The sequence below is a fragment of the Doryrhamphus excisus genome, chromosome 6 (assembly GCF_030265055.1).
Source record: "Doryrhamphus excisus isolate RoL2022-K1 chromosome 6, RoL_Dexc_1.0, whole genome shotgun sequence".
Lineage (NCBI taxonomy): Eukaryota > Metazoa > Chordata > Actinopteri > Syngnathiformes > Syngnathidae > Doryrhamphus > Doryrhamphus excisus.
The window spans coordinates 19,505,036-19,518,019 of NC_080471.1; the positions used below are offsets into that span (position 1 = coordinate 19,505,036).

General features: G+C 41.5%; 1 protein-coding gene across 2 annotated transcripts in view; it reads right to left on the bottom strand.

Annotated features, from left to right (window-relative positions):
- Positions 1-12,891, bottom strand: part of kiaa1549la (KIAA1549-like a) — an 81,703-nt gene extending 68,812 nt beyond the window's left edge. Inside the window, exon 1 of one of the 2 annotated variants that reach the window (XM_058076707.1) lies at positions 12,380-12,891. In XM_058076707.1, coding sequence (XP_057932690.1) covers positions 12,380-12,566 — 187 coding nt within the window. In that variant the 5' untranslated portion in view covers positions 12,567-12,891. The remainder of the gene's footprint in view (positions 1-12,379) is intronic. The other variant, XM_058076708.1, reaches the window with a different exon arrangement.
- Positions 12,892-12,984: the final 93 nt, after the last annotated feature.

A 12,984-nucleotide genomic window follows, 5' to 3' on the forward strand; every position in this document is an offset into this window, starting at 1 on the left:
GCCGTGAGAAATCGTCAGGTGTGCCGTGAGGAATTATTCAATATAAATTTTTTAAATTAACATGTAATAATAATTTTCATTGTGTCATTGTGTCATTGTCGCGTGTCATTGGTGTAAAGACTGGCAGAGCAATGTAATATTCGTAGACTTAGTGATGCACGTGAGAGGTAGTGGTGACATTTTGTAACATTGTTAGTTAAATTAGTATTCGGATCAAAAGGATCTGCTGTGGCGAGTCCGTAATCAGGAAAAAACTGAAAGAAGCAAATAATGTTGGTTATTGGTGTGCCGCAAAATTTTTCCAACGTAAAAAAACATGCCGTGGCTCAAAAAAGGTTGAAGTGGGGTACGCCAATTGTCATGGAGGTGTGCGAATAAACATTAAAAACAATTCACGCCTGAACGCCTCACGTCGCAAGGAGAACGCAGCAAAAAGGACACAGAGTAAATTTGTTCATTGCTCCGTGTGCATCATATGAACAAATGAGTAATTCTGATGATTATTTTGGGCAGTGTTTCATCCTGAATATTTCATTTATATAGTGTTCCGATCCCTGCACGGCGCAGCAGTACTACACTTTCCCGTTCTATTTAGTATTAAATGAATATACAGACTTAAACCAAAGCAGCTGTGAGTGGACAAAAAGTCCAGGGTCATATGCTGAATCGCTGATTTCCAGGGATCCACTATACCGTGGAGCAATTTGAGACAAGAAAATTGCAATTGCGTCACGTAAAATGCTGATTAATGCTGTTGCCAAGCCAAAATCTTATAAAAGTGGGTCCATATATATTGATTATAAATAGTACTAGATAGTCTTTCATAGAACATGACCTCTTCTTTCTCTTTGGGCTTTTCCCTTCAGGGGTCGCCACAGCAAATCAATCTCCTCCATCCAACCCTGTCTTCTCTCACACCAACTACCCTCATGTCCTCCTTCACTACATTCGTATACCTCTTCTTTGGTCTTCTTCCAAAATATTCACTATCTCTCCTCTGGACATGTCCGAACCATCTCAGCCAAGCCTCTCTGACTTTATCTCCAAGGCCTATAACATTTAATGTCCCTCTAATGTAGTCGTTCTTGATCCTATCCATCCTAGTCACTCCCAATGAGAACCTTAGCATCCTTATCTCTGCTACCTCCAGTTCTGTTTACTGTCTTTTCCTCAGTGGTTCTGTCTCTAGACCAAACAACATGGCTGGTCTTACCACAGAACATGACCAAGGTTTCTATTTCTAGTCCTCCTTAATGAGAATGCTACTGTGGACAATTGTGGCCACCAGCTTCAAAAGAAACACACAACATGAACTAAAATCTGTTCAACTCAATTCTGAGCTTCTCGGCCTCTGTGGGCTAGTCAGCAGTCACAATAATTGATGCATGAAGGGACAGACTAGCATGTTTAGGCAGGAAAAACAAAAATTCCAGACACGCACACATCTGTGACTCCACAGACCCCTCAGACTGCGACTGTGTGTTATGGAAAAGGTGGTGAGCAGCTGCAGCAATACGTGGGGAGTTGGACGAGATGAGCCCATGCAGAGCTAAATCCTTCTCTCCTCCAGTCACCCTAAAGAGGTGACAACTGATTCCTTTTTTCATTTTGGTCTCTGGCGTCCCTTTCCCTCCCTGTTCTCTCACTTGCACAGATGCTACAATCGAAAATAAGTGTCTCACACCCATCTGGTGGTGTGTTTGGATGCCGAAGCGACATCCTGTGGGAAAAAGTAACTAATCAACATTCAGGAATTTTTTTTTTAGTTTTCAAAGTTTTTTTTTCTACACTGCAATAACTAAATTCATTTTCAATGCCACTTGTTTTCAATAGGGTCTGGGGGGCATGCTGGAGCCTATCCCAGCTGATCACCAAATAGAGAAACAATCATTGACACTCACATTATTATGTATGGACAATTTCAAGTCTCCACTTGACCTAGTCCTACTCAGTTATTTTATGTGATGCCCCCCCTCCCTCAAAGGCCAGAAATTTATACGCGCACCCCCAATTTGAATATTCATTCATTCATTTTCTACCGCTTTTCCTCACGAGGGTCGCGGGGGGTGCTGGAGCCTATCCCATCTGTCTTCGGGCGAGAGGCGGGGTACACCCTGGACTGGTCGCCAGCCAATCACAGGGCACATATAGACAAACAACCATTCACACTCACATTCATACCTATGGACAATTTGGAGTCGTTAATTAACCTAGCATGTTTTTGGAATGTGGGAGGAAACCGGAGTACCCGGAGAAAACCCACGCATGCACAGGGAGAACATGCAAACTCCACACAGAGATGGCCGAGGGTGGGATTGAACCCTGGTCTCCTAGCTGTGAGGTCTGCGCGCTAACCACTCGACCGCCGTGCCGCCAATTTGAATATTATTATAAAATTATCTAATCATTTATCTGTACTGTACAGACTGAATTTGAAACTGAAACCAGGAAATATGCAACAAAATTGAGAACATACAAGCAAATTCAGGAGTACAATAAATGTGTACATGTTGGCAGGTCACTTAAAATGAAAGACTCTTGTGCCCACCCTGACAGTACCTTACTATTTGAGAAGGTTATTCCGATACATACGTACATAGTAGGAATGCTTAAAAAATCAGTCACAAATTAGTAACCGACATAATTTACATTAAAAAGAACATGTGATCGGCATAGGCCGATTAATGGCTTTCAAAGCCGATCACAAAACCCGATATGTATGCTAGGTTAATTAGCGACTCCAAATTGTCCATAGGTATGAATGTGAGTGTGAATGGTTGTTTGTCTATATGTGCCCTGTGATTGGTTGGCGACCAGTCCAGGGTGTACCCCGTCTCTCGCTTGAAGACAGCTGGGATAGGCTCCAGCACCCCTGCGACCCTCGTGAGGAAAAGCGGTAGAAAATGAATGAATGAATGAACATAGTAAAGATGCTTCAAAACAACAGCCACAAATTTGTAACAGACAATTTCCATAAAAACGGCATAGGCCGATTAATGGCTTTCAAAGCCGATCACAAAACCCGATATGCATGCTAGGTTCATTAGCGACTCCAAATTGTCAATAGGTATGAATGTGAGTGTGAATGTTTTTTGTCTATATGTGCCCTGTGATTGGTTGGCGACCAGTCCAGGGTGTACCCCGCCTCTGGCCCGAAGGCAGCTAGGATAGGCTCCAGCATACCTGCGACCCTAGTGAGGATAAGCGGTATAGAAAATGAATGGATGGATGCTCACCTTGATGCTAGCAGTCAGAAAATAAGTTGACATCGATTGCCACCTCCAGGGTGTACCCCGCCTCTTGCCTGAAGACAGCTGGGATAGGCTCCAGCACGCTATACGATAAGCGGTACAGAATGCATGAATGCCCCACTCCCCCTACAGAGTAGAACAAAACTATGTTGCTAATGAGATTTCTGCAACAACCAAGAGATGGCCTATCTGTATAATTGTAACTGAGCCTTGCCTTGGTCTATGTAATTAATCTACAAGTGAGGGAATTACTTTTTAATCTGATTACCGCCTTCTATTCTGTCTCAGTCCTTTTGTGACTTTGAACCTATTTTAGTCTACACAGAGACACACACGTGGAATATAGATTGTTAACTTTGCAGTTGCACTTTATTTTTCCACTTGTGTGCGTCTTCATAGGCTAAAAGATTGATGTATCTACAGTCTCGGAATCTGTCAAAGCAGTATTTGGGGTTGGGAGGAATGCTAACAAAGACAACAATACAGCTTGAACCAGTGCGGAATTCATCATACAACACTATGAAGCTGCCTCCATGTTTCTGCCTGGCAACAGAGGAAAGAATAACATCGCCGCTAGTGGCTCTAGTAGGTATGCAAAACAGTGAAAATATTTTACATATAGCTAATAAAACTATGAGATTGATTGTCAACATGGCTTTGTCATTGGAGGTTATTTATGCATATCTCCAAGGTCAAACCGTTTTAAATTTAGCCCATAATGTACAAACCCCCACATTGACTGGATTTCTTTCTCTCTCGTTCTCTCTCTCGCTCTCTCGTCAGTCCGAGGAAGAGTGTGAAGAACGACAGCAATGCAAAATCAGGGCAGCACAGAGAACAGATTGCAGCCATACAGAGTGAAGTGAAATTAGTAACGGCTGCTTTAATGCTGGGAACATGTGCAGGGTGCTGATGTCCTGCACCTCCCTCGGCTAGGGGTACATGATGGATCTTTGGCACTTGGACTGATTCCAGTCAGAATCATATTAAATGTAATGACACACCTCTGATGGCCTGCCATCTTAAAAAAAAAAAAAAAACACACTGATGGTGGAGACCTGAGCAAGGAAACATTGTGGCTTGATTATGTTTATGATTGGAATTATCAGCTTAGGCATCCCTGTGTGGAGTTTGCATGTTCTTCTTCTTTTTTTCCCGGTTTCCTCCCACATTCCAAAAAAAACATGCTAAATTAATTGGCGACTCCAAATTATCCATAGGTATGAATGTGAGTGTGAATGGTTGTTTGTCTTTATGTGCGACCAATCCAATGGCCTGACAAATGGGTTACACCCTGGACTGGTCGCCAGCCAATCACAGGGCACATATAGACAAACAACCATTCACACTCACATTCATACCTATGGACAATTTGGAGTCGCCAATTAACCTAGCATGTTTTTGGAATGTGGGAAGAAAACCTCCCATGCACGGGGAGAACATGCAAACTCCACACAGAGATGGCCGAGGGAGGAATAGAACTCGGGTCTCCCAGCTGTGAGGCCTGCGTGCTAACCACTCTCCACCGTGCAGCCCACATTTGTTCAATTTCAATGAGTTAGTAGTGGAATCAAAAACATGACATTAGCTGAGAGGTAATAAGAGTGTAAAGTAACTATAGGGGTGTTAAGTCACATCAAGAGGGCTCTAATAATGTTAAAAAAAACATTTTTAGAAGGTCCTACACAAGTTTTATATGTGTAAACAAGGAAAATATTACATTTATAAATGCAGATATTCACTTATCAACCAATTAACCATGTCTGTCAGTCCTGGCTGCTCAGCACAATATGGCTAAGTTCATTTGTTTTCTATGTCGCTTGTCCTCACTAGGGTCCTGGAGCCTATCCCACCTGACCTAGGGCAAGAGGCGGGGTGCAATATGGCTAATAAAGTAGAACAGAATGTACAATAACGTCATAGACCAACCATTCACACTCACATTCATACCTATGGACAATTTGGAGTCGCTAATTAACCTAGCATGTTTTTGGAATGTGGGAGGAAACCGGTTTAATTGATTTTATTTTTTGTAAACTTCCCTTGCCATCCACCCCCAAATATTTGCAGGAGGCATGCATTTTTATATGTTGTCATTATTAAATAATTCATGATAATAATACAAAGGTTTTCATGGCACACTGACTTACAAAGAAACTCCAGATCAAAAAGGTTGCCAACTCCTGAACTAGCAAAAAAAAACCTGAATCTGTTCTCCTCTAATTATATCATCACCAGTCAGTCAACAACTGTTAAAAAAAGAACAGAATGTTCCCTGCAAAGTCAGCTGTGTTTAGTCCCAATGCAGGCTAACCTGCATCCCCCCTCCCTCGCCACGTTTGTCATCATATTGCGCATCATCAAAGTGGAAGTAAACTATGGTAGCTGACATGCAGCAACATCCAAACACTCCAAAAACAGAAACAATGGAATGCTGAAGAAAAATGCTTCAAATGCCAAAAACACATCGCAGAACAATGCCAAAGTTAGCTAAGGTTCCCAGGGGCGCCTGACCAAAGGGATGTACATCATGAGCGGCAAGCTCGGGAGAAAGTGAAAGTTGTTGGAATGAAAAGGAACATTTTTCTTACAGTCTTTGTTCAACACTAAAAAAAAACAATTGCACTGTAAAATATGACGTCTTAACAATTTCAACCATATGTTTTGCTGTTACTTTAATGACCACACTTGTTAACAAAACTGGGGCGCGTTATGGGGGGGCGGTGTTTTTGTTTCTTTGTCGATCTGCTTGTCAGCTAGCAGGCCTAAATCTTGGAGGATGAAAAACAGACAGGAAACAGACAGGCCATTATGATTGGGACTTCCGGCAAGAGGCGGGGTTTGGTGACAACTCCATCCATCCCGGCTGTCTTTTTTGGCAAGAGGCGGGGTAGTACCCCACACACACGCACGAGGAAAACATGCGACGTTTTAAATGTTTTAAATCAAAATGACAATTTTGTTACAAATATAACACCTATATTATGAACTAAAAAAACTATATAAAGTCGGCTGCACGTTGACCGAGTGGTTACCACACAGGCCACACAGCTAGGAGACCCGGGTTCGATTTCCCCCTCGGCCATCTCTGTGTGGAGTTGGCATGGGTTTTCTCCGGGTACTCCGGTTTCCTCCCACATTCCAAAAACATGCTAGGTTAATTGGCGACTCCAAATTGTCCATAGGTATGAATGTGAGTGTGAATGGTTGTTTGTCTATATGTGCCCTGTGATTGGCTGGCGACCAGTCCAGGGTGTACCCGTGCACGAAGAAAGCTGGGATAGGCTCCAGCATACCCGCCATAAAAAATGGATATTTGAAACTAAACTGCATATGCGCATACGTTAAAATTTCCCTACAATGTGTAACCTTCTGCACGCTACACTACTCCACTATTTAAAAAGTGAGTTTATTGAAGAAAAATAAAAAGGTGTTTGTTATGGAAGGAGTAAATTAATTACCTATTTTTGGGCCCCTGACAGTCAGATTAGAGCATCACTAATTATAAAAATAATTTTACATTGTAATATGATAGTGGTAGTTTTATAAACCATTAGTAGCCACGTTTACATGGACCCAAATATTCCAATTCCATTCGGGTTATTTGCTCAAACGGAAAGAATGTAACCTTTGTATACACCTCATTCCGAAAGAAAAGTGCCAATCCAAATGAATATATAATGGGATTCACAGGGGTGGAATATTCCTTTCCCCAATCCGATTGAGGTATCTTGTACCCGCTCAATCGGAAAGTTGTCAGACTGCGTTCTTCTTCGTGGTGTTTTTCTTCTTCTGTTGTTTATTGGCGGTTGGCAAGCAGCTTTGGTGTGCATTAGCGCCATCTGTGGAACAGAATCTAAACCCTTCTATACGCCATTCACAAGTCCAGTTTTATTAAAAAGGAAAATACATATCTATATAAAACATGTGCCGAGCTTAATTATAAAATATTAGCAAGATTGAACTTTATATTTTCCTGTTCCCGGGTGCGTTCTTTCAGCGAATGCTGAAATATGACGTAACGCGCAGCTCGAGTCGTTCTTCGATTTAAAAAAAAATGGAGGCAAGCAATCGGCACTGGACTGCTAAGGAAAGTTTGTTTTTGATTCAAACTAAATTTCAAGACCGAACGAATTAAAAACTGGGAATACGCAGTTATTCCAACAAGTGAAAGAAAAAGTCGAGGAAGTCGGTATCACGTGATGTTGGTGTTTACGCTTTACTGCGCATGCCCCATTGACTATTCTGGTTGATTATAGCGGCGCATGTAGACACGCCATTGGAATATTCCTTTCCATGTATACCATTGCTTTCGGAGAAAAACTCCTCATGTAAACGTGGCTAATGTTTCTTATATTCGGACATAGTACGAATGTCAACCCAGCACACATACAAGAAGTCAGCATTGTGTAACATCCAACACCGACGACTGATGTCACTCACAAATGAGCACAATCTTGAAAGCTGAGCCCATTCAACACATGCATGAATAGCATCTCTTCCCTTAACACCCACTAAAAAAAAAAAAAAAGTTGCATCAGACCTCACAAATTATGCAACCTGCTTACAACTTTGATGAGGCAGAGCTAGCTCTATCACAAAACAGCCTACAGACATCATGGAAGTGAATAAGAGGAACAGTTATTCAATGTAATCAAAGAGTGATTAACCATTCATTTTAATCTTGATGCATTGTAAGGTTAATCATATGTATGACATATGATCATATGTGTGTGTCATGGAATCAGACTCTCACCTAAAACGTACTCTCATGTTATCGCAACCGCTGACTGACAAAACACCAACCAGCAGCGAGACAACTACAGACTGCAGATCTGTTCCCATGGTAACACAGAACCAAAAAGATCTCAGCTATTGACGGTGCATGAAGAGCCGTATAAACCTATGTTTACATGTTTTATTTATAAAGAGAGATGGAGAGTAAAAAAAAAATCATCTGAAAGTGCTTTGTTACGTAACCAGGTAAGGAAGTCAAATCGTCTTTCACCACGCCATACAAAATCTCGCTCTCAAGTATTCGGCTATAAAAGAGGAAGTGTTAGAAAGTGGGCAGTTATCTCCAATGTACTTAGGGTGACTTGCCAAGTGTGTGTTTTGTCCAAATGTTTTGGCAGGCTTCTTCGTTTTTCCGTTTCTCGATACTCATTCTTAAATCTATTCTTAACGCCCCACAAATGTCAGGAGTGTAGCAACGGTGTACGGAGGCTTGTTGTGTCATTGCTAATTGTGATGCACACTTTAGTAATAAGAAATCTTCTTTTAAACTCACATTGTCTTTCACAAAAATGTCACTTCTTATGCAAAACAATGGTAAAATTATAGAATTATTCTTCATTATTTCCATCCATTCAACTACGCCGTTTGTCCTCACTAGTGTCGTGCGGGTATGCTGGAGCCTATCCCAGCTGTCTTCAAACAACCATTCACACTCACATTCATACCTATGGACAATTTGGACTCGCTAATTATCCTAGCATGTTTTTGGAATGTGGGAGGAAACCGGAGTACCCGGAGAAAACCCACGCATGCACGGGGAGAACATGCAAACTCCACACAGAGATGGCCTAGAGTGGAATCAAACTCGAGTCTCCTAGCTGTGTGGCCTGCGCGCTAACCACTCAGCCTTGCAGCTCTACAAAAGACTCAGCAAAAAAAAAAATAATAATAATCTTGAGATTTAAAAATGTCCATGTTTGACTGCTATAGCAGCTATACCATTACACCACCAAGGTTAACAGCTGAATTCATTCATTCATTTTCTATCCTCACGAGGGTCACGGGTTTGCTGGAGCCTATCCCAGCTGTCTTCAGGTGAGAGGCGGGGTACACCCTGGACTGGTCGCCAGCCAATCACAGGGCACATATAGACAAACAACCATTCACACTCACATTCATACCTATGGACAATTTGGAGTGGCCATTTAACCTAGCATGTTTTTGGAATGTGGGAGGAAACCGGAGTACCCGGAGAAAACCCACGCATGCATGGGAGAACATGCAAACTCCACACAGAGATGACCGAGGGAGGAATTGAACTTGGGTCTCCTAGCTAACCACTCGACCGCCAATGAGTTCAATGAGTTCAATGAGTTAGGGGTGGAATCAGAAACAATAAGGTAATAAGAGTGTAAAGTAACTATAGGGGTGTTGGGTCACATCAAGAGGGCTCTAATAATAAAAAACTTTCTTTTAGAAGGTTTATATGTGTAACGAGGAAAATATTCCATTCATAAATAAGGACTCCTACTTGGCAGATATTCACTTATCAACCAATTAACCGTGTCTGTCAGTCCTGGCTGCTCAGCACAATTCATTTGATGTATGTCTCTTAACTGGCACCCCGAAATATGACCACATTTCCCCCGTAATTAGCTTCACTCCACTGGTTGCCCATTCATTTTCATTTATTTTTAAATAATTGAAATAATTTTTTTTTTTTTTTTTTAAATGCAGCAATGGCCTAGCCCTATCTTTCCTCACTGAGGTGAACTGATCAGCTGTTCCTGACTATCCCCAAGACAAAACGCAAGCTCAAAGGGGGCTGTGCATTCACTGTTGTGGCCCTAAAGCGGTGGAATGATCTGCCTCTTCCCTGTCTGTTTGTAAATCTCTACTTAAAACCACTTTTACATTCATACACTTTCTTTTACCATAATTTTATTTAAGCCGGTTTAGCTATACGCCGTTGCCTTTGTGTATTTTATATATTCTCTACAGCACTTTGGGTTCTCTGTGCTTGTTTTTAAAGCGCTTTACAAATAAAGTTGGATAGGACTGGAACTGTTTTTTCCATACACAGAGCTGCAGTGAAAGCGATATGAGAAGGTCTCTGCTGCTATTTTGGTGTTTTCCTGGGATGCTGGGAGGACAGGGAACTCATAAATCATTGATCTGTGTCGACAATGAAACGTCCCCTATGGGTGTGTTGGAGGTTGAGAAGCTGGAGGCCCGATGCTCCATGAATTAATAAAACTTGCCCGCTGATCGCAGAGGAAGAGCATGGTCATTGTTGTGTCTTTTTTGGGGGGAGGGAGCGGGGGACTCAGACACAGGATGGAGGTAGCTTATGTAATCCATAAAGAAGAAACAATACAAGCAGTTGATGTTTGCTAAATACAAGGATGAAGAGTCTTGAACCAGTCATGATGTGCTATATATATCACTATATTGACACTTACTATGGTACCCATTATGTCATTGGATGGTCATATCACCGAGTACTTCAGTACGTGACATAAAAATAAAAATAAAAATAAAAATTTTAAACTATATTAGGAAAGCAGGAAGTGAACAAATGTAACAGTTACTGATTGTAAAAGTACCAGATGGATGAACTGATTATGTGATGCATTCAATTGTAATCTGATGCATGTTCAAATGGAATAAAACCATTACCATTACCATTAAAAGAGAAAGGTAAGATGTTGGAGATGATCCCATACCACATACAGAAAAAACAAAGGATGCAGAAGGCCACCTTGACACATTTTATGTGTTAAAGAAGCTAAAAAAAATCCACTGTAGGTCAATACTCTATGTACTATCTAACAGGCCAAACTATTAAATACACTTCTACTAGATGATACAGTTAACCTCAGTATCTACCTGTGGGCTGTGACATGTTTATAATGTAAAATATGTTCCTTGTACGGTGGACCACAGGGTTAATCACATCAACTTCTGCAAGATCAGAAACACGCCCAAACCCCCAAAAAACTGCAGAGAAATGATGCAAGTTCATGGAACAAAATGGAAGTTTGACAAGTGCCTACAGTGGAACCAAACATGAGGGATGTCCGTCTTTGAAGACATGAGCAGGACTCCCAGAAGAAATTGAATATTTGGTAATGGTTTTATTTCATTTGAACATGCATCAGATTACAATTGAATGCATCACATAATCAGTTCACAGTTCCACATGTCCAAAAGGAGTAGGAAGAAGCAAAGCTTATTAAATCCTACCCCTCCATCTGGTACTTTTACAATCAGTAACTGTTACATTTGTTCACTTCCTGCTTTCCTAATATAATTTAAGTTGTTTTTTTGTCACGTACCGAAGTTCGAGGTACCATATGGGTACCATAGTAAGTGTCAATATAGTATATATATATATATATATATATATAGCACATCATGACTGGTTCAAGACTCTTCATCCTTGTATTTAGCAAACATCAACTGCTTGTATTGTTTCTTGAATTGGCTCATCGTTGTGCATTGTTTGAGGGTCTTACTCAATCCATCCCATAGTTTGATTCCACATACTGAAATGCTATGGCTTTTTAACGTAGTCCTAGCATATAAGTGTTTCAAATGTAGTTCTTCCCTGAGATCATATTTCTCCTCTCTTGTAGAGAAGTATTGGATGACATTTTTAGGTAATTGGTTATTTTTAGCCTTATGCATTATTTTAGCTGTTTGAAGATGAACTATATCAGCAAGTTGAAGTATTTGTGATTTTAGAAATAAGGAGTTAGTATGTTCTGTGTAGGCGGCATTATGAATTATCCTTACTGACCTTTTTTTGCAGTACATTTAGCAAGTGAAGATTACTGACTGATTTAACAATATTAAGAGTATAGAGCTTGATGTTAGAAATAGAACGCTACCTGAACATAGAAAACACAACACCCATAGAAATACACACTATAGTCTCTAGTGGTTGTTTTGAGGGTTTTTGACTTGAATTTCTGTTTTTGGAGTGTACCTTGCATTTTAAGAAACACTGTGAACAACACATTTAACTAATAGGTGGCACTGCAAATGAAAATATATCATTAATAATAACTTATGTGTTTTTGCAATACACAGAGGGACAATAAAAATGAGCTGCTGGTAGAAAAGGGGCCCCCGGGTCACACTTTGGACATCCCTGCTGTGCACTTTAAACAGAAACTTCAACAAAAGTGCTGCAAAGGCATCCACATTTGTATACAAGAGTCAAAACAAGCCCACTCAGCAGCCATCCAATTATGGTCGTCTTATATGTTCATGAATTAAAAAGCCATGTGACAGTCAACAACAACAACAACACACGACAAAGACTGACATTATGTTTGTGTTTTGGGATGTAAAGATTGCACAAGCTTGAAAAATCAGCAACTCACCATCAGCAGCCAAGGAGCACTGGATCAGCATCAGCACCGCACCGACGCTCACAAAGCACCGGCCCAGCATCCTCGTCCCCTTCGTCGGCGAGCCGACCGCCACCGTCCAGGCGTCCGGGCTCCGTGCTGCCGGACAAACCCTGGGGCCACCGCCGCTGCTGGGAAGGAGCACATGTTTGGGAGCCATCGGTCGGTCAACCAATTAATCCTGAATGGAGAACACCTAACGGCGGCGCGGAGGTGAAAGGCATCCGATCAAGCTCAAGCTGGCTCCGGTGGACACAAGCGGGGCTCTGCTCTCCATGGGCCCGCTGATGGTACGTAGATGGTTCGGGGGAAAACAAGCTGGAAACAAAGCGTAATTTATTTCTTCCTTCTCGCGTCACGCTGTCTGATATCCTGACTGTGACCGCAAAGATGCTCGCCAGCACTTCAATATCTGCTACGGGAACGGAAGTAAAATGAATGCGCCTTCAAAATAAAAGCCTAAACGGAAATACATACAGGTACGCTAACTGCATGTCTGCACAACGGATTTAAACAAGACGATGACGGAATGTAACGAATTAATTGCGTGTATTTTCCCGCAAAATTAATAGTATGTG